At 47.1% G+C, this 27777-nt stretch overlaps 1 protein-coding gene across 4 annotated transcripts in view; it reads left to right on the top strand.

Moving 5' to 3' along the window:
• ITPK1 (inositol-tetrakisphosphate 1-kinase) overlaps positions 1 to 27777 on the top strand; it is a 65761-nt gene that overhangs the window by 16793 nt on the left and 21191 nt on the right. For all 4 annotated transcript variants that reach the window (XM_068128389.2, XM_078784822.1, XM_068128388.2 and 1 more), the window contains exons 3-4: positions 8692 to 8817; positions 26758 to 26875. In XM_068128389.2, coding sequence (XP_067984490.2) covers positions 8692 to 8817; positions 26758 to 26875 — 244 coding nt within the window. The remainder of the gene's footprint in view (positions 1 to 8691; positions 8818 to 26757; positions 26876 to 27777) is intronic.

Raw genomic sequence — 27777 nt, 5'->3', positions numbered from 1 at the left:
TTTTTTATTAATGAGTTATTTAATTAAATTTCTAAAAGATACATGTTCGGATGAAGCACTAGTGGTTTAGTTATGCGATTAGCCAATTGCTTAAGAAAATATTTTGTGATAATATTTTATTGATTTTAATTATACAATGAATCAATCAATTAGTGTACACCTCTCCCTCCCAATGCAGCCTCTATGAGCTGCACCGCGGTATTGCCGGGCGCCGGAGGCGCCCCGGCAATGCCGCGCTGTAGAATATTTAATAATTTGGCATGGGGGCCGTGTACTTTAAATGTATCTTTACTTGTTGAAAATTGGGTCGCCATGTCAAAATCCAAGATGGCCGCCGCCATGTATCTCTGAACCTTGTGAGCGGTATATCTTGAAAAATAAGCGAAGTACCAACTTCTAATCTGTTGTGTGGGTGTGTCTAGGCATAAGGACGACGCTATTGAAAATTGGGTCGCCACGTCAAAATCCAAGATGGCCGTCTTGCGTCTTCCAGTTTGTCAACTCACATCATTTCACCGACGGGGGACCTAGGCGTAACGCTTGTTCTCAATTAAAGGTCAAATTAAAAAGAATAGAGAGAGAAAGAGAGACACACAGACAGAGAGAGAGAGAGAGAGAGAGAGAGAGAGAGAGAGAGAGAGAGAGAGAGAGAGAGAGACAGACAGAGACAGACACAGAGAGACAGGGAGAGAGACAGACACAGAGAGACAGGGAGAGAGACAGACACAGAGAGACAGGGAGAGAGACAGACACAGAGAGACAGGGAGAGAGACAGACACAGAGAGACAGAGAGAGAGAGAGAGAGAGAGAGAGAGAGAGAGAGAGAGAGAGAGAGAGAGAGAGAGAGAGAGAGAGAGATAGAGATATACAGACAGAGACACAGAGAGAGAGAGAGAGAGAGAGACTTAGAGAGAGAGACTTAGAGAGAGAGAGACTTAGAGAGAGAGAGACTTAGATAGAGAGAGAGACTTAGAGAGAGAGAGAGAGAGAGACTTAGAGAGAGAGAGAGAGACTTAGAGAGAGAGAGACTTAGAGAGAGAGACTTAGAGAGAGAGACTTAGAGAGAGAGACTTAGAGAGAGAGACTTAGAGAGAGAGACTTTTAGAGAGAGAGACTTTTAGAGAGAGAGACTTTTAGAGAGAGAGAGAGAGAGAGACTTTTAGAGAGAGAGAGAGACTTTTAGAGAGAGAGAGAGAGACTTAGAGAGAGAGAGAGAGACTTCGAGAGAGAGACAGAGAGGGAGACAGAGAGAGACACAGAGACACATCACATCTATCTATAATTCCAGTAATCTCTGTGTGTGTGTGTGTGTGTGTGTGCGTGTGTGTGTGTGTGTGTGTGTGTGTGTGTGTGTGTGTGTGTGTGTGTGTGTGTGTGTGTGTGTATGCGACCGCTGTTTCTCGACAACTACCGGTCCGATATACTTGAAACTTGCCAGGTATATTGCTGGGGACCCGAGGATGTGCCTTTTCAAGGTTTCATATTAATCGGACAAGTAGTTACCGACTACCGAGCTATGGCGATTTCTTTACCAAACTCCGCAAGCCGTTCGCTTTGGACCAAACCATTGCATGTAAATAGAGGGGGGGGATTGTCACCGTACTCGCAAGCCGTTCGCTTTGGACCAAACCATTCCATGTAAATAGAGGGGGGGGGGGGGATTGTCACCGTACTCGCAAGCCGTTCGCTTTGGACCAAACCATTTCATGTAAATAGAGGGGGGGGATTGTCACCGTACTCGCAAGCCGTTCGCTTTGGACCAAACCATTTCATGTAAATAGAGGGGGGGGGATATAATTTTAGATATATATATAGTACGGGCATGCCCTAGTACTTCTAACTCCAGTTATGGTCTGCAAAGTAATTTTCAAAGGGCAACCTTTGATCTTTAGAATCCAAAATGTAATCATTTCATCTTTGTATTTCAGTCCATGCTTTTGCCAGGTTTGGTTAAACCTTATTCAGTGGTTCGCAAGGTATCGCAGCAACAAAATATTTTTCAATTAAAGTGCACATGACCGTATACCTTTGACCTTTTGTATCCAAAATCTAATCACTACTCTTGTATTACAGCCCATACACATGATAGTACACAGTGAATGGAAATGTACACAAAAATAATCTGTGATGCTTCCACGAGTGATGGTTGACCCGAACAGTGAGAATTTACAATCTCCTTTGTTTTGACGAGGGAGCTCAGCTTCGATGGGATTGGCAGAGTGTGATGATTATTCACACTCACAAAAGAAATTGTAAAAAATTGACACACCCTCGATCTTTGTGAAGGGAGTTCACTTTTGATGATTGCATGTACTTTTTTGTGTACTAAAGCAACTTCAGAGGTGAAACACTGCCAAAACAAAGCTTTCCTCAAGATGAATCAATATGGTTGAGTGACTAAGTGAATAGTAGTTTGTATTTGAAGCCCGTCTGTAGATAATTGTTATAAATAGACAATTGTTAACTAGAATCGCAGACATTCACAAGGAAATTCAATATGTGTCCACCCCACCCCTGTTCCTCCCCTACTCCCTTCATACACTTTGACCGCTGTAAAATCAAAAGACGCTGAACCAGTTTACCTGCTTTAGTCTGAAGGGCAAGGTAGTTTTGTGCCAAGTGTTTTCTGGGCCGGTTTAACTGTAAAGACTTGGCAGGCCAAAACCTGAAATTTTGTGACCGATTTTGTTATTTGACCCTTGTTAAATTGCCAGGAAAACGCCAGGCCAATACCTGCCTGCTTTTTTTTCTCTCCAGAGGAGCTGTGGCAAGGTATGTTAGTGTCAGGTCTTGCAGTCCAAAAATATTTTACACATTTTTATATGGGACTGTTCCAAAGCACCATTGTGCCTAATTTGACCTCCCTGGACTCAAATCCAAAGTGATCACATCCAACCTGACCATCCGATCAAGTGTGGACATAGAAAACAAAGAATTGCAAGTAGATAGTACTCTGATACAAAAAGTAAACGAAAAAACATGTTTTAGGGCTGCACACTTTTATTTATTTTTTAAGTTTTAAACCAATCTTAATTATTATTAGGCCAAAAAAAAAATATTGCTGGTCTCTGGTCAGACCAAAGTTCCAGAATTGATGCGGCGATGCGGTTTTTTTTTTCTTTTTCTTTTTTTGAAAAGCATGGATTGCACATATAGAGGTGTTTTTTGTGACCTCATGCCTTGCAGTCCTCCTCATTGAGGGTTGGTTTTCTAAGGCTGTAGGCCGCACCTCATTTTGTCGAATAAAGTGGTATGCGGGTGGTTCCGGTATTTGGGACCGTAGGGACGGAAAGTGCAGGTACGGGGTGCTTGGCACTCCCCAGCCGGCCCGCTCTGAAGGTTCGGATCGGGACACCGGGATTCATTCCGGTCGCCTGGTCGGCCCGGAGGTGGGGGTGCGGGGACTGTCACGGAACGTCAAAACAAACGGCCTGCCGGGGCCGCCCAAAAGTCGGGCGTGAGGGGCGCGTCCACTGATTGAACGCCTCTCGCTTCCCAGATCGAGGGCCACGTGGTCAGGAGAACCTCGTCCCTTCTGGTTGCCCTGCCGTCCCGCCGTGGGCGCTGGCAGGGTGTACTTCAAACTAAGCTTAAGTGTCAAGTGTTAAGTTCCTCCTTGCCCTCGCAAGGGAAAGGCTAGGGTCAAGCTCTTCCAAATTTCCAAACACTAGGAATCGGACATCTCAAATTAATTAATTAATTTGTTAACACATCTCAGTCGCCCGCGACCTCTCTAGCGCGGGCGTCGAACCAGTTCATTCCCGGTGCGGCCGGGCCGAATATCGGCCCGGACGTGGCTGAAGCCATTGATTCCGCCGTAGCCCGCTTACGCGTAGGCTCGCGCGTCCCCGGTCCGCCTGGGCTCCGCGGGTGTCCTACCGTGCCCACGTCGCCATGCTCGCTGAATAAGCGAGCCAGGCGTGGTGCCCGGGGACGGACTTTCGCTGTCTAAACATGGTAGCGCTAGGCCAGTGGGACCGCCGGGACCCACGTGCACTCACAAGTTGTTCTGCGCGTGGGCGGCAGTATCAGACTGGGGCGCCCAAACGCTCCCCGGCTAAAGTTCATCCTGAAAGCGCCCACATTGTGCGGACAAACCAAGTCAAGGGCCACGTGGTCAGGAGAACCTCGTCCCTTCCGGTCACACTGTGCCTATCGGCCGGCCTCGAAGACCGAAATTGTGACGGTGTCACCCGTGACGTTGTGACACCATCACCGTCACAATTTCGGTCTTCGAGGCCGGCCGATAGGCACAGTGTGACCGGAAGGGACGAGGTTCTCCTGACCACGTGGCCCTTGACTTGGTTTGTCCGCACAATGTGGGCGCTTTCAGGATGAACTTTAGCCGGGGAGCGTTTGGGTGCGTGGCGCCTTTGGGCGCCCCGGTCTGATACTGCCGCCCACGCGCAGAACACCTTGTGAGTGCACGTGGGTCCCGGCGGTCCCACTGGCCTAGCGCTACCATGTTTAGACAGCGAAATCCGTCCCCGGGCACCGGTACCTACTCCCGGAAGTCGAGAGATCAGCGGCGCCAGGCACGGTAGGACACCCGCGGAGCCCCGGCGGACCAGGGGCGCGCGAGCCTACGCGTTAGTGTGCTACAGCGGAATCAACGGCTTCGGCCACGGCCGGGCCGATATTCGGCCCGGTCGCACCGGAAATGAACTGGTTCGACGCCCGCGCTAGAGAGGTCGCGGGCGACTGAGATGTTTTAACAAATTAGTTAATTAATTTGAGACGTCCGATTTCTAGTGTTTGGAAATTTGGAAGAGCTTGACCCTAGCCTTTCCCTTGCGAGGGCAAGGAGGAACTTAACACTTGACACTTAAGCTTAGTTTGAAGTACACCCTGCCAGCGCCCACGGCGGGACGGCAGGGCAACCAGAAGGGACGAGGTTCTCCTGACCACGTGGCCCTCGATCTGGGAAGCGAGAGGCGTTCCATTAGTGGACGCGCCCCTCACGCCCGACTTTTGGGCGGCCCCGGCAGGCCGTTTGTTTTGACGTTCCGTGACAGGCCCCGCACCCACACCTCAGGGCCGACCGGGCGACCGGAATGAATCCCGGTGTCCCGATCCGAACCTTCAGAGCGGGCCGGCTGCACTTTCTGTCCCTGCGGTCCCAAATACCGGAACCACCCGCATACCACTTTATTCGACAAAATGAGGTGCGGCCTACAGCCTTAGAAAACTAACCCTATATAAGTCAATACCTCCAACGACACAGGCGCGCATTCGTGCCGCGTGACGTGGTGACGTCATCGCGCTTTCACCTTAAAAGATTTATTTGATATAAATTGATATTTTGATATAAGCCTTAGAAAACCAACCCTACAGAAGTCAAATGGTCCAATAAAGGGTGATGGGAGGGTGATGGCAGGGTGATGGGAGGGTGGTGGGAGGGTGATGGCAGGGTGGTGGGAGGGTGATGGCAAGGTGATGGGAGGGTGATGGCAGGGTGATGGGAGGGTGATGGGAGGGTGATGGCAGGGTGATGGGAGGGTGATGGCAGGGTGATGGGGCAGGGTGATGAGAGGGTGATGGCAGGGTGATGGCAGGGTGATGGCAGGGTGATGGAATGAGAGGGAGGCCAATAAAGGGTGATGGGAGGGTGATGGCAGGGTGATGGGAGGGTGGTGGGAGGGTGATGGCAGGGTGGTGGGAGGGTGATGGCAAGGTGATGGGAGGGTGATGGCAGGGTGATGGGAGGGTGATGGCAGGGTGATGGGAGGGTGATGGCAGGGTGATGGGAGGGTGATGGCAGGGTGGTGGGAGGGTGATGGGGCAGGGTGATGAGAGGGTGATGGGAGGGTGATGGCAGGGTGATGGCAGGGTGATGGGATGAGAGGGAGGAGTTTGTTTTGACGTTCCGTGACAGGCCCCGCACCCCCACCTCCGGGCCGACCGGGCGACCGGAATGAATCCCGGTGTCCCGATCCGAACCTTCAGAGCGGGCCGGCTGGGGAGTGCCAAGCACCCCGTACCTGCACTTTCCGTCCCTACGGTCCCAAATACCGGAACCGGAATTATTATTATTATTTTTTTACAAGATTGAGGCTCATGTAAGAGCTAACATTAATCACAAAAAAACAAACGGACACATAAAACATATGATAAAGGGAGCGGGAGACAAAATGGGGAGAGAGAGTTGAAGAGAAGGAAGGGAGAGAGGGAAGCACACAAGTACAACAGCAGAGAACGGGACCATCGGCAGATCTGTGGGAGGGAGGGAGCTTGGGGGGAGGATGCATGGGAAGGGGGGGGGGGGTGGTGGGAGAGGTATAAAACACATGGGCACTGCTAGGACTTCCAGGAAAGAAGTCGGTATTTCAAAAAAGTGGATCTGGGGTAAATTAACGGGGGTAGAAAAGATCAAGGTTTTTGAATGGGGTAGATAAGAGATGGTGGTGAACAGCTGTTTTAAAGACCTGGAGGGGGGAGTGGGATTGAAGAGAGTGAGGGAGTTTGTTCCAGAGGTGGGAGAAAAGAGGAATGAAAGAGTGAAGATGAATAGAGCACAGACAGAGCTGGGGGAGCAAGGCCGGAGAGGAGTCGGTAGAAGACAGAAAGACCACCAACCTGCCTGTGGTGAGTGAGTGAAAGGCCCTCGGAGTTAGCTTCATCGCGAGAGATTCCAATGATTCTGAAAGCTTTGGTTTAAACAGCGTGAGGCCGAGCTATGTGTGAGGCAGGAGCACCAGCCCAGAGGGGAGAACAGTATTCCATTGAGCTGTGGATGAAAGCCTTGTATGTGGTGAGGAGCTCAGGTGTGCCAAGGAAGGACTTTGCACAACGGAGGGTGCCCAGTCGGCGACTGGATTTGGAGGCCAGCTTGGAAATGTGGTTTTCCCAGGAAAGATCATGGCAGACAGTGAGACCCAAAAGCTTGAGTGACAGAACTTCTTGGAGAGGATTGTTGAGAAAGTAGATGGGAGGGTTGTCCAGTCGGTCTTTTCGGAGAGACATCGTAAGAGTGTGAGATTTGTCAGGATTGAAAGACATGTTCCACTTGTTTGACCAGCGTGATTTTGTCCAGGACTGCAGAGAGTGAGGAGGCTGCAGACTGCCGATCTGAGGGATGAGGTATGGAGCGGCAGAGGGTGGAGTCATCAGCAAAGAGATAGAGAGGATTTTCCAGAGAGTCAGAGTGATCATTGATGAAGACCAGAAAAAGCACAGGGCCCAGAACACTGCCTTGGGGAACTCCAGCCTGAACAAGAAGGGGAGATGAGAGAAATCCATTCAGGGCCACACGTTGACTACGACCAGAGAGGAAGTCTGCAGGCCATGCGTGGAGATTTCCATGGATACCATAGGAGGAGAGTTTGGTGAGCAGAGCGGGGTGCCAGACCATATCGAAGGCACGTGATATGTCAAGGGAGACAGCTCTGATTTCCTGTTTGGCATTAAGGACCTCCATCCATTGTTGAGATAGCAGAAGCATCATGTCCAGAGTAGAGTGACCTGGTCTGAATCCAAATTGATGATCTGAGATCAAGCCATTGGAGAAGAGGAAGGATTTGATGTCAGAAGCGATGATTGATTCCATGACCTTGCTGATTATTGGGAGCAGGCTGATTTGTTTGTAGTTGCAAGGATCTGTTTTTGCACCTTTTTTGTGTAAAGCGGTAATGTTGGTTGATTTCCAAGCAGATGGCAGATGGCAGATTACTTTGAGCAAAAGAGAGGGTGAAGAGAACGGAGAGAGGGTGAGATAGAGCGGCAGAGCAGGATTTTAGGACACGTGGGCTGATGCCGTCTGGTCCAGTTGCAGAATCACAGTCGAGGTTTGACAAAAACTTCTCCAACTTGTCAGGAGAGAAGGACACAGAGTCCAGGAGCAGTTGGGTAAGGTGGGTACAGAGAGAGATGGGTTCGGGACACAAGATTTTGAGGCAAACACAGAGTTGAGGCATTCGGCTTTTTCACGTGTGGTGTCAGCTGTGTCGCCGTTTGAGGTAAGGGAGGGGATGGAGGCGGAACAAACACCAGAAACAGATTTGGCCAGACGTCATCAGGATTTGGAGGATGGAGACAGGTTTGAGAGTTCAGTCTTGAGAGTAGAGAGATATTGTTTCCTGGCTCTTCTGAGGGTAGACACCCACTTGTTCTGAGCTTTGTGAAAGGAACTGCGATTACCTTTAGTTGGATTAGCCTTCCATAAGGTGAAGGCAAGTTGCTTCATGACAACTGCCTCACCACAAGCTTCAGTGTACCATGGACGGGAGGAAGGGTACGACAACTGAAGACGAGATGGGATATATCTGTGCATGAGAGAGAGAGCAGTTTACTTTGGAAGAATTCCCAGGAAGAGTTGATGTCAGAGGCAGTGGAGATGGGAGACCAGTCCAGATGATTGATGGCTGGTTGACGACCGTGCCAGTTGGCCTGAGTGAAATGCCAGACTCGCCGACGCTGAGGAGGCTCTCTGAGAATGGCCATAGAGATGTCCACTTTAACAAGCATATGGTCAGATGAACCGATTGGAGCAGAAGAAGAGCAGCAGACATTTGCAGGGAAGTTTGTCATAACCAAGTCTCGAAGAGAAGATACTCCATTACCTGAGATCCGGCTCGGGAAGTAGACAGATTGTCAGTCAAATGTATTAAAAGTGTCACATTTCTATGTACAACACAATTCTTTTTACTTGATTCTATCCTTGCTGCAAATGTTTGACGATTGTTTGCTTTTCAGGTGGATCTTGAGAAGCCCATGGAAGAGCAGGGTCCCTTTCAGGTTATCGTGCACAAATTGACTGATCCACTCCTCGAGGCAAGCCAAGGCAATCAGTCCGCACGGGCGATTGTACAGCGCTTTGAGGTACAATGAAGCTCTTTCAATCTTCTTAATATAAAAATAGAGCTATGATGTGTATGTCTCATCTACTCCTCCGAGAGCATATGAGAGGATTTGACTGAGGATGCTGAAACTTTCAGGGATTAATGAGGACACCCTGAAGTTGTGCCTGTACAAGTTTTGTTTGATTTTATCAAGTTTAGAAGTTGTTTTTTTCCGCACATCTTGGCATTTTCTTCCTTGGGGAAAGGCATAGCTCAGATAATTCCAATTGCACCCCCCAGGGCATGCAATTGGAATTATTTGAGCTATATAGCCACGATGTCACTCAAGGACTTTTTGTTCCTTAGCCATTCCAGTGTAACTTTGGCTATGTTCTTCGGGTTGTTGTTACGCTGAAAGGTGAACTTCCATCCGAATTTCAGCTTTCTTGCATAGGGCAGCAGGTCTTCCTCTAGGACTTTTCTGTATTTTCCTCCATCCATTTTCCCTTCTATTCTGACAAGTGCCCCAGTCCCTGCTGATGAGAAACATCCCCATAACATGATGCTGACACCACCATGCTTCACAATAGGGATGGTGTTTTTTGGGTGATGTGCTGTGTTGGGTTTGCACCAAACATAATGTTTTGCATTTAGGCCAAAAAGTTCCATCTTGGTTTCATCAGAGCACAAAACTTTTTGCCACATGGCTTCAGAATCTCGAGTTTTTTTTGCATTTCGTACCCTCAAACAGGACTCAAGGTGGGCTTTTTTGAGTAATGACTTCCATCTTTCCACCCTACCGTACAGGCCAGATTTGTGCGGTGCTTTAGTCTAGTAGGAAGACTAGGTCCCCCTGCACCCCCCGGAGATATACTTCTAATCAGTGTTTCTAGATTGGAAAAAATGTGTAGAAAATGACTAGCTATGGCCCCAAGCTGAAAAAATGTCCCACATACCATTTTTATGCAAATTACTGCTGCAAATTTTATGCAAAATTATGCAAATTTTATGCAAATTTTTGATGAGGAGTAGAGTTGAGTGAGGGGTCTTTGAGGGCTTCATCGAGGTGCTCTCGGTTGCAAGACTGGGTCATTCTGAGAAGCACAGCAGGGTCAGAGATCATGATGTTCTCCTCCTCAGTGAATCTCTCCATCAACAGCCTCTCCATTGCCTCACACACTGTTTTGAGGCAAAAGAGGGACTTTGCGTAGGCCTTTCCACTGAGAACACCTTTGAGAGATCCACTTGTTACTAGTTGTGCCTCAAAGAGAATCTCTGCATATCCAGAACCACGCATCTTGTGTCCAGTGAGCATCCCGATGTAGTTCATGGATGTGTGGAAGGGTCCAATCGTTACTACATGACTAGCAAATTCATTTGGCCAGCGCCAGATGATGGGAAGGGCTTTCATGCAGACACCCAGATCAAATGTATTCAGGACCCATCTCTGACCCACCTCAGCAGTTGCTGCCTCGGAACGCTTCAGTAGCTCACGAACAACTGCGTTGTCTGTGATCGGTTGGTGGATAGGCGTGCAGTAGTCGACTGTTGATTTGCTGGGTGGGGGAGAACCAGTTGCAGAGGTGAAACCCCCTAGCCCAGGCACAGGCTGCAGGCCATTGCCATGCCATGCAGGCACCAGGCACAGACCGATCACAGACAACGCAGTTGTTCGTGAGCTACTGAAGCGTTCCGAGGCAGCAACTGCTGAGGTGGGTCAGAGATGGGTCCTGAATACATTTGATCTGGGTGTCTGCATGAAAGCCCTTCCCATCATCTGGCGCTGGCCAAATGAATTTGCTAGTCATGTAGTAACGATTGGACCCTTCCACACATCCATGAACTACATCGGGATGCTCACTGGACACAAGATGCGTGGTTCTGGATATGCAGAGATTCTCTTTGAGGCACAACTAGTAACAAGTGGATCTCTCAAAGGTGTTCTCAGTGGAAAGGCCTACGCAAAGTCCCTCTTTTGCCTCAAAACAGTGTGTGAGGCAATGGAGAGGCTGTTGATGGAGAGATTCACTGAGGAGGAGAACATCATGATCTCTGACCCTGCTGTGCTTCTCAGAATGACCCAGTCTTGCAACCGAGAGCACCTCGATGAAGCCCTCAAAGACCCCTCAACTCTACTCCTCATCAAAAATTTGCATAAAATTTGCATAATTTTGCATAAAATTTGCAGCAGTAATTTGCATAAAAATGGTATGTGGGACATTTTTTCAGCTTGGGGCCATAGCTAGGCATTTTCTACACATTTTTTCCAATCTAGAAACACTGATTAGAAGTATATCTCCGGGGGGTGCAGCGGGACCTAGTCTTCCTACTAGACTACTTGGGATATTGTTGTCACATGCACCCAGTGACCAGTCTTTGTCGTAAAGGCCTGTAGCTCTTTCAAAGTTGCCATTGGCTGTTTGGTGGCCTATCTAATCAGTCTCGATGCTTGGTCAACCAGTTTGGAGGGACGGCCTGATCTCGGCAGGGTCTTGGTGGTACCATATGTGTTCCACTTCTGAATGATTGTCTTGGCTTTGCTTCAAGGGATATTCAAGGCCTTTGAAATATTTTATACCCATCCCCTGATCTGTGCCTTTCCACAACTTTATCTCGGAGGTCGTTTGAAAGCTCCTCAGTGCTCATGTTTGAGTCTTTGCTGTGAAATGCACTACCCAGCAGAGGAAACCTACAGGAACAGCTGATTTTATTCTGAAATAATCACAATCACTACAATTTAACACAGGTAGAGACCAATTAACTTGGTGTGTGATTTTGAAGGTGATTGGTTACACCTGAGCTAATTTACAATTGCTATTATAAGGGTGGTGGACACCTATCCAATCAAGGTAGTCTAGTTTTGTATTTTTTATTAATTTTCTGAAATTTGTAGAATTTGTTTTTCCCTTGGAAGTTGTGAGTTACGTTGTGTAAATAAAGGTGGAAAAAGTCTGATTTAATGCAATTTAATTCCAGGCTATAAGGTAACAAAAGGTGAAAATTTTGAAATGGGCTTACTATAGGTACTGCAAATACACATTAGCAGTTTGAATGTTTTTGCTTCATATACATAACCTGGGTTTTTATTTTTGGAAGTGATTTATGCTGCGGTATAAATTTATGCTGCGGTATAAATCCCTGGTGTTGGGCTAGCGGCGAGGGTGCCGGCTTAGGATACCTAGGATCCTGGGTTCGAATCCCGGTCGATCGCTGAATTAACGCCAGGGGGGTTGACTCAGCCTGTCATACCTTCCGAGGTCGGCTAATTGAGTACCAGTTCACTGGTAATTCCCTGCTTGTCGTAAAAAAGGCGACAAAAAGGGTTGGCGTCAGGAAGGGCATCCGGCCGTAAAACATTGCTTCAAAAAGGGGACCAAAAAACAACAACAACCACGGTCCCCGAAAAGGCCAACCCCCGCTTTGCGGGGAAAAATGGCCTCTAAACGGTGGTTTTATACGTATTGCTTATACACGGCTCAAATAAAGGGATGTGTCAGAAGAACGTGTTGAGCGCTTGGAACACGGTCGATCGCCTGTAGGGAGGGTACTCTGCTCGTGTAAGTAAAGATGATGGGGTTGGCCTTTCATTTTCAACTTGGTTTTACGATCCAAGAATCATGCGGTTATTACAAAACATGATGCGTGTTCTTTCTGCGCAGATCTGCTCATTTGCACAAACAGCCTGGATGCATGGTCTTGCACATTGCAAAATCAGTTCTTGCACAAGTATTGTGGTCACATTGCTAGCTACCAACAGTGGTGGTGCCATGCATGAAATATTGCAGAAACTGGTGGGAGCGAAGGGTGGGGGGAAGGTTTTTTTTTTAGTTTTTTTTTTTATATGCGAGGTCGCGGCTCGTGAAAGAGCTAACATTAATCACACAGAAAGACAAACCGACACATAAAAAACGTATAACATGGGGAGCGGTAGACAAGATGGGGAGGGAGGGGGAGGAACACAAACACAACATCTGAGAGCAGGGACATTGAGAGATCTGTGGGAGGGAGAGGGTTTTGGGGGGGGGAGGCATGGGAAGGGGGGGGTGGGAGAGGTATAAAACATATGGACACTGCGCCAGGACTTCCAGGAAAGAAGTTGGAATTTCAAACAAGGTGGATCTGGGGTGAATTCGCGGGGGTAGAAAAGATCAAGGTTTTGGATGGGGGAAGATAAGAGATGGTGGTGCACAGCTGTTTTAAAGACCTGGAGGGAGGAGTGGGATTGAAGGGAGTGTGGGAGTTTGTTCCAGAGGCGGGAGAAAAGAGTTTAACCATCAGAGGGTTGCTGGCAGATCTTGTGCGACCTGTAGGAATATTTGGGGGACAAAGCACAGAGAGAGCTGGGGGAGCAAGGCCAGAGAGGAGTCGGTAGAAGATAGAAAGACCACCAACCTGTCTGCGATGAGTGAGTGAAAGGCCCTCGGAGATAGCTTCATCACGGGAGATTCCAATGATTCTGGAAATGATTCTGTTGTTTTCATTTATTAATATATATATATATATATATATCAATGGTTCACATAATTTATTTATATTTTATACATCAAAAGAACAAGTTTATTTTGTCACCACTACAATGGTTCAAGTTTGTTGTGGATTTCAATTCTAGAAAATCAAAAAGTACAGGGGAGTTGTTGAATCATGAAACTTCCCTTATTTCTCGTGCTATTTCCCTGCTACATGTACACACTTGTCCCGTCGATGTGGTCGCGCCTTAATGCCATCTGCTTCGGAATCTAGGGGCCCACTTCCTTCCCAGAATCGTTGTTCTTGCTCTTTCTCTTCTCTGCTCTTACTCCGACTCCTCCCAACTTTATTTCCCTTCTTTCCACACTCTGCAAGCCTTGTACCAATTTGGAATTTGACCAGAGTGCCGTTGATATCTCGCCTAATCATTGCGAAGCACTCTGTGGGATCTTTAACGTCCACCAACTAATGCTAACAGATGGGCCGCCCAGTTGTTTATTGTTTATCCGAGTGATGGCAACACATCACAACACAACACAACACAACACAACACAGCACAACACATCCGAGTGATGGCCTCACTCTGACTGTGAAACACCGGGATGACGGTTTATAGCTAGGCCGAGAGTCAATAGCCCAGGCTAGACAACTCAGAGGGGAGTGTGCGTACCTCCAGCATATCCTGTCAATCTGGTAGTTTTGTACATGGACAGTTGTGTTTGCCAATCCCTTATTCATTCACAGATCTCGGAGCTGATTTGGGTATCGACACAAATTCATCGGTAGTTTGACCTTTTCACACTCATGATGGATTTCATGGTTGGAGCATTCCCGTAGGTGTTATACTCCCAAGTGTTTGTGATTTTTTTTTTTACCTCTGCCACCAAAGGTGGATGGAGGTTATGTTTTCACCCCTGTCTGTCTGTCTGTTTGTCTGTCCGTTTGTAAACAAAATATCTCAAAAAGGTGTGTACGGATTTGGAGGAAATTTGGCAGAGATGTAGCATATCTGACAAGGACGAAATGATTAGATTTTGGTGAAGATCCGCATCCGGATGCGGCTAGTATCATTTTAAAGTGATTCTTCACCATTGAGTGATATGGCCAACCAGGTGGAGGTATGCTCTCCACTGAGTGCCATTCTAGTTTTTTGTACACTGTGTGCTGATGATCATGAATCCAAAACATTGACATTCCCAGTTGAAATGCGATTCACCAATGGCTGTAAGAGTGTAGGTCAGACTATTTGCATTCCTCTCCGGGGCCTGTGCTTATGATGCTTGAAACCCTGATTCTAATCCGATGTAAAACATGTTGATAGGTCCATTGTCTCCGAATGATGTCCTTGTCCTAATTCGTGTAATACATGTACAAGCTTCTCGATAATCCTTAGATCACCGTTTACAAAAATATATAAAACAATATCAACAAAAAGTTACGTCAGCTTTTGTGTAATTGACCAAAAAGTTGAATTCATAAAATGTGCAATATCATCATGATCTCGATTGATCAGCATGAACTCATCATTCATGAAATGATGATCATCATGAAGGGAACTCATGATTGATCATTACCATCATGAATTGATATCATCATGAACCAATGGCTTGATCTCAGATCATCAATTTGGTTTCAGACCAGGTCATTCCACTCTGGACATGCTGCTTCTGCTGTCTCAACAATGGATGGAGGTCCTCAATGCCAAACAGGAAATCAGAGCTGTCTCCCTTGACATATCACTGCCTTCGATATGGTCTGGCACCCCGCTCTGCTCACCAAACTCTCCTCCTATGGTATCCATGGAAACCTTCACGCATGGCTTGCGGACTTCCTCTCTGGTTGTAGTGAACATGTGGCCCTGAATGGATTTCTCTCATCTCCCCTTCCTGTTCAGGCTGGAGTTCCCCAAGGCAGTGTTCTGGGCCCTGTGCTTTTTCTGGTCTTCATCGATGATCTCTCCGACTGGGTGGAAAATCCTCTCTATCTCTTTGCTGATGACTCCACTCTCTGCCGCTCCATATCAGGTCAAACAAGTGGAACATGTCTTTCAATCCTGACAAATCTCACACTCTTACTATGTCTCCCCGAAAAGACCGAATGGACAACCCTCCCATCTACATTCTGAACAATCCTCTCCAAGAAGGTCTGTCACTCAAGCTTTTGGGTCTCACAATCTGCCATGATCTTTCCTGGGAAAACCACATTTCCAAGCTGGCCTCCAAAACCAGTCGCCTACTGGGCATCCTCCGTCGTGCGAAGTCCTTCCTTGGCACACCTGAGCTCCTCACCACATACAAGGCTTTCATCCACAGCTCAATTGAATACTGTTCTCCCTTCTGGGCTGGTGCTCCTTCCTCACACCGAGCTTGGCTTCACGATGCAGAAACCAAAGGTTTCAGAATCATTGGAATCTCCCGCGATGAAGCTAATTCCGAGGGCCTTTCACTCACTCACCGCAGGCAGGTTGGTGGTCTTTCCGTCTTCTACCGACTCCTCTCCGGCCTTGCCCCCGCCAGCTCTCTCTGGGCTCTGTCCCCCAAATATTCCTACAGGTCGCACAAGATCTGCCTGCAACCCTCTTATGGTTAAACTGCCAAAATCAAGACTCTCTGCTCACCTTCACTGCTTCATTCCTCTTTTCTCCCACCTCTGGAACAAACTCCCTCACTCTCTTCAATCCCACTTTTCCCTCCAGGTCTTTAAAACAGTTGTTCACCACCATCTCTTATCTTCCCCCATCCAAAACCTTGACCTTTTCTACCCCCGTTAATTCACCCCAGATCCACTTTTTTGAAATTCCGACTTCTTTCCTGGAAGTCCTAGCATTGTCCATGTGTTTCATACCTCTCCCACCCCCTCCCCTCCCATGCCTCCTCCCCCCAAGCCCTCTCCCTCCCACAGATCTCCCGATGTTCCTGCTCTCAAATGTTGTACTTGTGTGCTTCCCTGTCTCTCCCCATCTTGTCTCCCACTCCCTTTATCATGTTTTATGTGTCAGTTTGTCTTTTTATGAATAATGTTAGCTCTTACATGAGCTTCGATCTTGTATACAACAACAACAACAACAACATGCATTTTAAAAGGCCATTTTCCCTGCTAGAGCGGGGGTTAGCCTTGCGGTCCCCATGACAATCTTCTCAATTTTGCCCTATTTTCTGCATCTCTCCTTGTTAACCCCCTTGCCCGCATTTCTTCTTCCACCATCTTTAGCCAAGTCTTTCTCGGTCTTCCCCGTCTTCTACTTCCTTCTACATTCATTTCCATCACTCTTCTCAACCAGTCACTTTCATCCTTCCTCAACACATGACCAAACCATCTCAACCTGTTCCTCTTCACAGCATCAATCACAGGCTCTATTCCCATCATCTTTCGCAATTCATCATTTGTCTTCCTCTCTCTCAACGATACTCCGCACATCCGTCGAACCATTCGCATTTCCACCCTTTCCAACCTTCGTTGCTGCTCTACGTTCATTACCCATGTCTCGCTCCCATAAATCATAACACTTCTCACACATGCAGCATACACCTTTCCCTTCAGCTTCAACGACACTCCCCTCATCATCAGCACGCCACTCAATTCCCGAAACTTCTTCCATGCACATCTCACTCGAGCAACCGTTGCCGAGTCTGATCCACCTTCTCCATTCAGCATGTCTCCGAGGTAGCAAAATGTTTTCACACCTTCCAGCTTCACGCCGTCTCCAAGATCCAACTCAACATTTCCTCCATCTGCAGCTCCCTCTGTGCACACCTTACATTTGAATGTAGCTGCCACACTGGTTAATGACCCTCTCAGACCACTACATTTTTGATGAACCCACTCAGCGCACATTGTACACTGAATGGAGTTCACTCCGACACCCTTCCTACACACAGCACAGGGCCACTTCCCAGTTCTTTCCACCTCACCACATGCTTTACCACTTGCCATCACCTTCGTCTTTTCGATATTCACCTTCAGACCTTTTGTCTCCATACATTCCTTCCACGTGTTCATCTTTTCCTTCAGTCCATCCATACTTTCCGCAATCAACACCAGATCATCTGCATACAACAACTCCCACGGTAAACCCTCCTTTACGTTCTGAGCCAGCACCTCCATCACAGCTACAAATAGTAGTGGACTTAGTACCGACCCCTGATGCACTCCCACCTTCACCTCAAACTCACCACTGTTCCCGTCCTTCGTCCTTACAGCTGTGCGCGCTCTTTTGTACATTGCCATCACTACTCTGATCAACCATTCCTCCACTCCTAACTTCCTCAATGCCCATGTCAATACTTTGCGTGGAACCCGATCGAATGCTTTCTCTAGATCAACAAACCCAAGAAACAACTTCTTCCTCTTCTCCATGTACTTCTCCTGCAACTGCCTCACAATGAAAAGCGCGTCTGTCGTTCCTCTTCCTGGCATGAATCCAAACTGCATTTCGTCGATCTTCACTTTCTTCCTTATCCTCCTCTCCAACACCCTTTCCAATACCTTCATTCCATACTCCAATAACTTTATCGCTCGGTACGAGCCACACTCCAGAGGGTCACCTTTCCCCTTGTATAGAGGGACGAGGGTACTCAGCAACTCAGCAACTTCGATCTTGTATACTATATATATATATATATATATATATATATATATATATATATATATATATATATATATATATATATATATATATATATATATATAAAGGAATATTCAATTGTTATTTTGAGTGGCGTGCGTGAGTATTTTTGGGGGCGGAACTGAGTGGTGTGCTGATGAGGAGGAGAGTGTCGCTGAAGCTGAAGGGAAAGGTGTATGCTGCATGTGTGAGAAGTGTTATGATTTATGGGAGCGAGACATGGGTAATGAACATAGAGCAGCAACGAAGGCTGGAAAGGGTGGAAATGCGAATGGTTCGATGGATGTGCGGAGTATCGTTGAGAGAGAGGAAGACAAATGATGAATTGCGAAAGAGGATGGGAATATTGCCTATGATTGATGCTGTGAAGAGGAACAGGTTGAGATGGTTTGGTCATGTGTTGAGGAAGGATGAAAGTGACTGGTTGAGAAGAGTGATGGAAATTAATGTAGAAGGAAGTAGAGGATGGGGAAGACCGAGAAAGACTTGGCTAAAGATGGTGGAAGCAGAAATGCGGGCAAGGGGGTTAACAAGGAGAGATGCAGAAAATAGGGCAAAATGGAGAACATTGTCATGGGGACCGCAAGGCTAACCTCCGCTCTAGCAGGGAAAATGGCCTTAAAATGCATGTTGTTGTTGTTGTTGTTGTATTCAATTGTTATTTTCTGACTATAGTAAATTATATATCATGACCCTTCTAAAAATACTTTAATTTTTAGATTGTTCAACAAAGGAAAACAAAAAACCAGTGCGGAGTGCATCTTTAAATGGGACAATCAATCTGTTTAATTCTTTATTTATTTCAGTCTGAAAGGCTCGTGGAGGAGCGTGACACAAGTCACGAGCACATGCAAACAGATACGTACATGAGAACACCACACTTGGCTTTACACACAAACACAACCGCTGAGATTGGGGGAAGTGACGTCACTTGCCAGAGCACTCTGGGTACCAGCACAGATAAACTTTATGACCTCGCTTTCTCTCTGCACTCAGTGAGGCAATTGAGGAGGAATTTTCTCCTCCCCATGGATGTCAATGTAAGGGAGATTTTGTCCTGGTCTGTCCTTTAAATGCTAAGCGAGCGTCAAGCAAGGAAGCGTTACGTACAATTTTAAAAATGTTTGGTATGACTCAACCATGGTTCAAACCGACGATATCCCAGACTAAGAGAGGACACTCGAACCATTACACCACCGAGTCTGGCTTAATATACTGAGTGTACCTCTATGGTGATGCAGACCTCTACTAACCTTTTTAACCTGAATTTGACATTTACTTTGAAGATACTATTAGACCAACGGATGCAATCAACAGGACATTGATCGAGGTGCACTATCCACCACAGGAAACTAGAACAGCACTCAGTCGAGAGCATACCTCCACCTGGTTGGCCATATCACTCAATGGTGAAGAATCACTTAAAAAAATTCCACTAGCCGGATCCGAATCCGGATCTTCACCAAAATCTAATCATTTCGTCCTTGTCACACACCCAACCTGTCCACAAAGTTTCGTCCAAATCCATCCATAACTTTTTGAGATATCCTGCTATGTATAGTTTTTGGCCCAATCTCCCAATGGTGAAGAATCACTTTAAAATTAAATAATTATCATATCCGAATCCATATTCAGATCTTCATCAAAATCGCATATATTTGTCCTTGTCAGACACCCAACCGGTCGGGCCACCAGGTTTCGTCCAAATCCGTCCACAACATTTTGAGATATCCTGCTATGTATCGTTTTTGTCCCTATCTCCCAATGGTGAAGAATCACTTTTAAAAATTCCACTAGCCGGATCCGAATCCGGATCTTCACCAAAATCTAATCATTTCGTCCTTGTCACAACTTCTACATCTCTGCCAAATTTCGTCCGAATCCGTCCACAACCTTTTGAGATATTTTGTTCACAAACAAACAAACTAGAAGACGTCATGCGTTGGACGATACTTGCAAAATCCGCTTCCCCCCCCCCCCCCACCCCCCCCCCCCACCCCCAAGAAAAAGAAATCCCATTGATACAGCAAATTGTCCATTTCATCAAGATTAAAATTGACAATCTTGATCAAAGCTCGGGTCAATAGGGAGAAAAGTGACGATTTTTCAGATGAAAAATGATGATTTTGGAAGGTCGACCTTGAGTTGACCTTTGACCTTTTGACCTCAAAAATAGTTAGTTTCCCTATTTAGTGACTCAATGTGCAAATGCTGTTCAATTTTCAATTAAATCGGATGAAAATTGAGGATTTTTGAAACATGGCCTATGTTGACCTTTTGGCCTATGTTGACCTCAAAAATACTTGGTGGTTGAATTCAGTGACCAGATGTGCAAGTCCTCTTCAAATTTCAAGTCAATCGGATGAAAATTGAGGATTTTAGAAATTTGGCCTATGTTGACCTTTTGGCCCATGTTGACCTTTTGATCTATTGACCTCAAAAACAATAGGCTTCTTGCTTTTGACCAACTCTACCATTTGGTGAAGTTTCGTGAAGATCGGTTGAAAATTTCGACGAAGGCTTAATGCTCAAAACGTCAGCTTCTCCTTCCTTCTCACAGCAGTTTTAACAACGTCCCCTTGATTTCATCCATAGTTCTACCTGTCCGCTGACGCAGACCTGCACAGGCCTCGCTGCATGGTGATGTTGTTGTAATGGAGCTGTAAAAGTGCGGTGGGAGAGCAGCCAACCTTCCGATAGGATTACAGTACTCCTGAAAGCTGCTATCTCGTCTAAGCTACAAAGTGCTTCTCCCAGAAACGGTGTGTCGAGTTCTCGTTTGGCGTACATGTTTGTTCAGCATATCTCGATTGTTTGTTCTGCAGGAGCAAACACCAGGACGTGATGGTATCATATTGAAAAAAAGAAACCGGCCAGCTCCCTCCACCCATCCGCCTTTGCCCTGACAAGAATGTGGTCAAGCCGGGCAAAATTCGTGCGCGTCGCAAAGTACCAACTGTCCTGAAAAGCTTTAATATATATATATATATTCTTTAGCAAAGAAGCGGCCATTTTAAGTCTTTCGCATGACTAAGCTAGGGTCTGAACCACTGACCTCCCAGACTCAGAGTGGATGTCTTAACCATCTAAAGATAACAGAAGAACATTAAATATTGGATTTTAGCAGCAAGTTAGCTCAGCCAGCAGTATTTGCCTGTGACAGCACGTGATCGACTGGATCGAATCAGGCCTTGAATGTTGTATTTGGGAGGGGCTGTTGCTCTGGATTCCATTGGCAATACACATGAGGAGGTTATTGTTCAGGGCGTGGGGCACTGAAGGCAGAAAGGCTGGTTGAACGAGATAATGAAAATTGGAATTGTACCAATACTGTACTGGTACAGGTATGAAAAACCGGATGGTTTTAATTGCAACTGCTAAGCAATGTAAGCAAGCGTCCACCTGTCATGCTACCCCTAACTTTTGTATGCTCTCGAATTGCAACGACTAATGTGCTCGCATGCCTTCCCTATTCGAGCACACACACGTACCGGTCAAACGTGAGGAATGAGAAGGTCAACAGTGTGTGAGTGTATGAGGCTAGCGACCCGGAACCGCCTCGACGGGAGTGGGAAGTGTTTGCACATCCACTCAAGAATGGACAAAAAAGGAGAGAGAGAGGAAAAAGGGGAAAAAAAGAGTGGGCGTGCCTTTTGCTAAGCAGGAAAGAGTTGACAGAGCTACAATGATGTGATCAGGTCTGACATTATTTGAGCTCATTTCACAAGGCTGACAAATGCCCCACCCAGAATGAGGAAATCCGTGAGTCATAGTTTGGCAAAGAAGGTATCTGTAGATGAAATATGTTACCTTGCCAATAAGTCTGCTTTTTGTTTTCTTTGTATGAGTCATCTCTCTAGAACGTACACATGATGGGTGTTGGGGGACAGCCATGGGAGTGAAAGGGGTGGTGGGTTTTGTCTTCATTCATATTCTTTAGTATTAATGCTTAAACTGCAGACAGGAAGTGGTTTGGTCTTCTTATGGTTAATGTGGTGGTTGATCACATGTCACATGTGAACAGCAATCTTCAACTATGAAGGGCGACCACGATGGTGACAGAAACTGATGCTGCCTGTTCCTCATAATTTGCTTCACATTTAAGGAACACAGGCCTTACACATAATCAAAGTGCATTTCCCTGTATCTTATTTAACTCTATAATTCTTAAAATATATTGAATGGAACTAGTTGAATATGAACAGATCCTTTCCTTGAAATACAGTTGACAATATTGTCGTGCTGGTGGGGTGCTTGCTAATGCGGCCCACCAGGTTTAGAAGATAGCCGATTTAACGAAAGCTGCGCTCGAGCGGGAAGCGTAGCTCCTTTTCCGGACACGATAACGTGTGAACCACTGAACTTCTGAAGGGATTTCAACCACACATGGCATACGTATGGACTTTAATGCCAAGATGAAGTGATTCGATTTTGGGTTAAAAAAAAAGTCAAAGGTCTAAGCCCTAAGGCCATATGCCTTTAATTGAAAATCATTACCTCTGATGCCTGACGACTGAAGGTTGATGGTTTTTTTTTCTTCCCTTTTTAAGGCCATTTTCCCTGCTAGAGCATCATCGATCATCACGGTTCCCTGTTTGAGGCAATGTTTTTATGGCCGGATGCCCGAACCAAATTTTTAATCCACCTTGAAAAATTTGGTCGAAATTACGAGCGGCCGAAATCTAGTATTTAATATCCAAATTGAGTCGTGCCATGGATAGTCAAGGCGATCGGATGCCGGTGGGGGAGATAGTAGAGGGGTTAGAGGCAACCCAGGACCCCAGGGAGGCAGTGGGAGTAATGGAAGAGGAGGTTGAAGAAGGCGCGGTAGAGGGGGTTGCAGGCGCACAAGATGGCGGCGCCTCGCACGTGGTCGCGGCAGCACAAGATGGCGGCGCCTCGCACAAGGCCGCGGCAGCCGAGCCCGCAGCACTAGTGAATCTGGACCTCTTTATGGCGCAAATGAGGGGGTATATGGAAAAGATGGCAGACAAATCCAGCAGGGAAATGAATAAAATGGGAGAGCGATTAGAAAACCAAATTGGGGGATTGAGAAATGAGATGGGAGGCCAAATTGGGGAAATGAACGAGGGGTTAACGAGGGTGAAAAGCAAGATGGACACTCGGGAAAATCAAGTGAAAAGAATGAAGGACGGGTTAACGGGGTTTGAGGACAGAGTCGGTGGCCAGATAAAAGCATTGGGGAGAGACATAGACCGCAGATCGGGTGGAAAGGTTGCGGGGGTACACGACGAGGTGGCGCGGTGTGAGGAGCGCGGGAGAAGCGAGTTGGAGCAAGGCACAGGTAACTGGACGGGTATAGAGATCGTGACCCGGGGTATGGGGAAGCCGGCGACCGCCGAGGTAGAAGAGAAAATTTTATTAGAGCCAGCGGTGGTCGAGGGAAAAGAAAATAAAGGAAAATAATTAATTCAAATTGGCAAAGAAACCGAACCAATAGTGGAAATGGAAATTGGGTTGGAAGAGACGCCGGACTTGGGAAAGCACTCGCGGCAGGGAGAAATGGATAATGTGCAAAGTCCGTGCCCGCATCATGATGCCGTGCTTGTTAATCCTTATAAAGGTTTGCAGGTGCGTGTGGAGCGAAGAAGAAGAACCCCGAAGGTGAGTCGGGCTGTGTATGCGGAGAAGAGATTTTTCCGGAAGAGTGTTTGCCGCGAAAAGAATTTTCGCGCGCTTGGGATTGAGACGGCACCCAGGCGTTTGTGAACGGTCCCTTGTGAGTGGTGTGAGTGGAAGTGGCGCGCGTGTGAGGAAAAAGTGTGCGTCGAAGCACGAGTGTGTTACCGAGTGCGAGGGAGAATGCACGACAGAGCGTGATAGTGGGAGTGATTGTGACACGGAGAGTGAGATGGATGGAGAGAGTGTGTGGGGATGCACACCTGAGTTGGTTGTGGAGCGTGTTATTGGGTGTGCAACAGATTGCACACCCCTGGTTAGGTGTGCGCTGAGTGGGTGTATGCGGGAGTACACACCCGTGAGTGGTACGGAGTACGTACCGGGAGAGTGTGCGCAAGAGAGATGCGCCAGGGAGAGAGAAGGAGTCAAATCTAAAGAGATGCGAGAGATGCGCGAGGGGAGGCCATTGATGAAGAACTGCGCAGGGGACCGTTGCGATTGAGAGAACAGCGCAGAGACGGCGGATGATAAGAACACTGCGCGGAGGATCGCTTGGAACGATTGTTTGACACGAACTGCCGTTTGGTTTTGAGAGCGTTCGGCACGCTATACGCACACAGCATCCCCGCCCCTTGCATATGTAAGGTCCGGTCGTGTGCCAACGACACGCGAAGCTGCCTGCCATTCTTCGCGGCGGACCCGGAGCCTGGAACCAACTGCTTGGACCCTTCTCTTCCTTCCCACCACCACCACCCCATTCGTGTAAGTGTGTTTGTATTGTCCTGGGCGTGTTATATAAGAGTGTATAAGGTTGCCCTATGTCCTTTTATTTCCTCCTTTTGTATATTCTTGCTGCCTTTCGTTTCCTCTTGTAGTGTAGTTAATAAATCATGTTTGTTCTTCCTTCACCCTTCTTATTCTTTGGGTTTTCCTCTCATCCGGTCACTTTAGTCTTTTCCCAATTGAATACCTGTGGCACGATTATAACCGCTCAGAATCCGGTTAGTTTTATTGCTAACGGCTCAAGCTTCGGATTGCTAAACCGCTCGGCAATCTTCCATCTTGTCCGTGGCTCGAGCAGAAGTATCGTCCTGCTTTGCGGAGAGGTTGGCAAAGGTATCTGGGAACCCGTTGACCAGTCACCCTGGTCAATCTCAACCCCGCAGAGGAGCGCGATATCTTCTAGGACTCGGACGGCCAGCTTAATAGACGAGGGGATTAAACCCCCCTCGGTAAGGGGAGCGCCGTAACCCGAGATCCGCAACGCCTCTTACGATGTCTCTCCGAAAAGACCGACTGGACAACCCTCCCATCCACTTTCTGAATAATCCTCTCCAAGAAGTTCTGTCACTCAAACTTTTGGGTCTCACTATCTGCCATGATCTTTCCTGGGAAAACCACATTTCAAATCTGGCCTCCAAAGCCAGTCGCCGACTGGGCATCCTCCGTCGTGCGAAGTCCTTCCTTGGCACACCTGAGCTCCTCACCACATACAAGGCTTTCATCCGCAGCTCAATGGAATACTGCTCTCCCCTCTGGGCTGGTGCTCCTGCCTCACACCTAGCTCGTCTTCACGCTGTTGAAACCAAAGCGTTCAGAATTATTGGAATCTCCCGCGATGAAGCTAACTCCATGGGCCTTTCACTCACTCACCGCAGGCAGGTTGATGGTCTTTCCGTCTTCTACCGACTCTTCTCTGGCATTGCCCTCCCAGCTCTCTCTGGGCTCTGTCCCCCAAATATTCCTACAGGTCGCACAAGATCTGCCTGCAACCCTCTAATGGTTAAACTGCCAAAATCAAGACTCTCTGCTCACCTTCACTCCTTCATTCCTCTTTTCTCCCGCCTCTGGAACAAACTCCCTCACTCTCTTCAATCCCACTCCACCCTCCAGGTCTTTAAAACACCTGTTCACCACCATCTCTTATCTTCCCCCATCCAAAACCTTGATCTTTTCTACCCCACTAATTTCACCCCAAATCCACTTTTTTGAAATACCAACTTCTGTCCTGGAAGTCCTTAGTGTCCTTGTGTTTTATACTTCTCCCCCCCCCCCCCCCCCCATTCCCACGCCTCCTCCCCCCAAGCCCTCTCCCTCCCACACATCTCCCTGCTCTCAAATATTATGTTTGTGTGCTTCCCCTTGTCTCCCCATCTTGTCTTCCGCTCCCTCTTTTTATATATCTTGTTTGTCTGGTTGATTTGTTTGTGAAATAAATGTTAGCTCTTTCACGAGCCTCGACTCAGTATACAAAAAAAACCCCTTTAGTCGCCTCTTACAACACGCAGGGATACGGTGTACCTATTCTAAACCGGGGTACACACCGGGATCGGATCATTCATCCCAGCAAGCTGGTATTCAATTTGCCGACCTCGGAAGGATGACAGGTTGAATCAACCCCCCTGCCGTTAATTGCAACGATCGACTGGGATTCGAACTCAGGATCCTAAGATCCCAAGCCAGCACCCTAACCCCTAAGCCAACACCAGGCTGCCTAATGAAGGTTGGCAGAGGTTATGTTTTCAACCCTGTCTGTTTGTCTGTTTTCTTTATCCAGCAGGATATCTCAAAAAGTTATGGACGTATTCGGACGATATTTGTTGATGACTTGGGTAGGTGACAAGAACCAGCCGATTCGATTTTGGTTCACGTCCGGTTGCAGATCCGGCCTATCAGTGGGATGCAAAACGTAAACTGTTCAGCCTGGTGGAGGTATGCCGTTGTAGTTTTGTTACTGCAATAACTTATGAACCACTAAAGGGATTTCTACCAAACTTGGCACACTTATGGATTGCAATACAAAAATTAACTGATTCAAATTTGGGTTCAACAAACCAAAGGTCAAAAAGCATGTGCCCTTTGAAAATCGTTTTGCAGACCATAACTCGAGTTAGAAGCATCTGGTGCTTCTCGTCTACTTATCTGTATTTTCTCTCACACTTTCTCTCGTGTGACGTTTAAAAACTATTTTGCACAAAGTGATTTTTTTTTTTAGTGAGCATCTATAGATGAAGAAGGAAATCTGCACAATTGTTAATTTGATGTGTCACAACTGATGTTGGCCTCTAAAATGGTGTAGATTTATTCTGCTGTTCACGTTGCCGGAAATAGACATTTTATACGGCAGTGATTATCTGTCATTTTAGACAGGGACGTGCAAGTTCATCTGTTTTGGCGGCCGATACCAAGCAGCAGTTATGAAAACCATAGAGTGCTTGTATTTTTCTCATCAACCGCAAATCTTTGCAGGATTTCATATCACGGCACCCGGAGACGACCTTGCTGGATCCTCTGCAGTCTATCCGATTGCTGCTCAACCGTTGCCATTCCTATCAAATGATACAGGAGCTTGATCTGTGTCAAACTGGTAGGCCTTGTTGCCAATATGTGACATCACACATCCATCATCTCTTTAATTGTGCACAACTTGCGTGTCATGGATGAGTGTCACTTTGACGCCCATGCTACCGTGGGTTTGTTTATACACCTGTTCTTAGTAACGTTACATTATGTCTGGCAGGTACCGAACGTGAATGATACACAATCATATATTTATACAGATGTACCAGACTTCCGTAGGTGTGTGTATGCCTGTTTGTGATCTTCTAGTGTAATATACACTACATGACCAAAAGTATGCGGATACCCCTTCTAATAAGTGGATTCAGCTGTTTCAGCCACACCCATTGCTGACAGGTATATATAATCTAGCACACAGCCATGCAATCTCCATAGACAAACATTGGCAGAAGAATGGGCCGTACTGAAGAGCTCAGTGACTTTCAACGTGGCACCGTCATAGGACGCCACCTTTCCAACAAGACAGTTCGTCAAATTTCTGCCCTGCTAGAGCTGCCCTGGTCAACTGTAAGTGCTGTTATTATGAAGTGGAAACGTCTAGGAGCAACAACAGCTCAGCCGTGAAGTGGTAGGCCGCACAAGCTCACAGAATGGGACCGCCGAGTGCTGAAGCGCCTAGCGCGTAAAAAATTGTCTGTCTTCGGTTGCAACACTAACTACCGAGTTCCAAACTACCTCTGGAAGCAACGTCAGCACAACAACTGTTCATCGGGAGCTTCATGAAATGGGTTTCCATGGCTGAGCAGCCGCACACAAGCCTAAGATCACCATACGCAATGCCAAGCGTCGGCTGGAGTGGTGTAAAGCTCACCACCATTGGACTCTGGAATAGTGGAAACGCGTTCTCTTGAGTGATGAATCACGCTTCACCATCTGACAGTCTGACGGACCAATCTGGGTTTGATGGAT

Source organism: Myxine glutinosa, chromosome 9 (assembly GCF_964187855.1).
Source record: "Myxine glutinosa chromosome 9, kmMyxGlut1.1, whole genome shotgun sequence".
In the NCBI taxonomy this organism is placed as follows: Eukaryota; Metazoa; Chordata; class Myxini; order Myxiniformes; family Myxinidae; genus Myxine; species Myxine glutinosa.
This window is presented reverse-complemented; position numbering and strand designations above follow the sequence as displayed.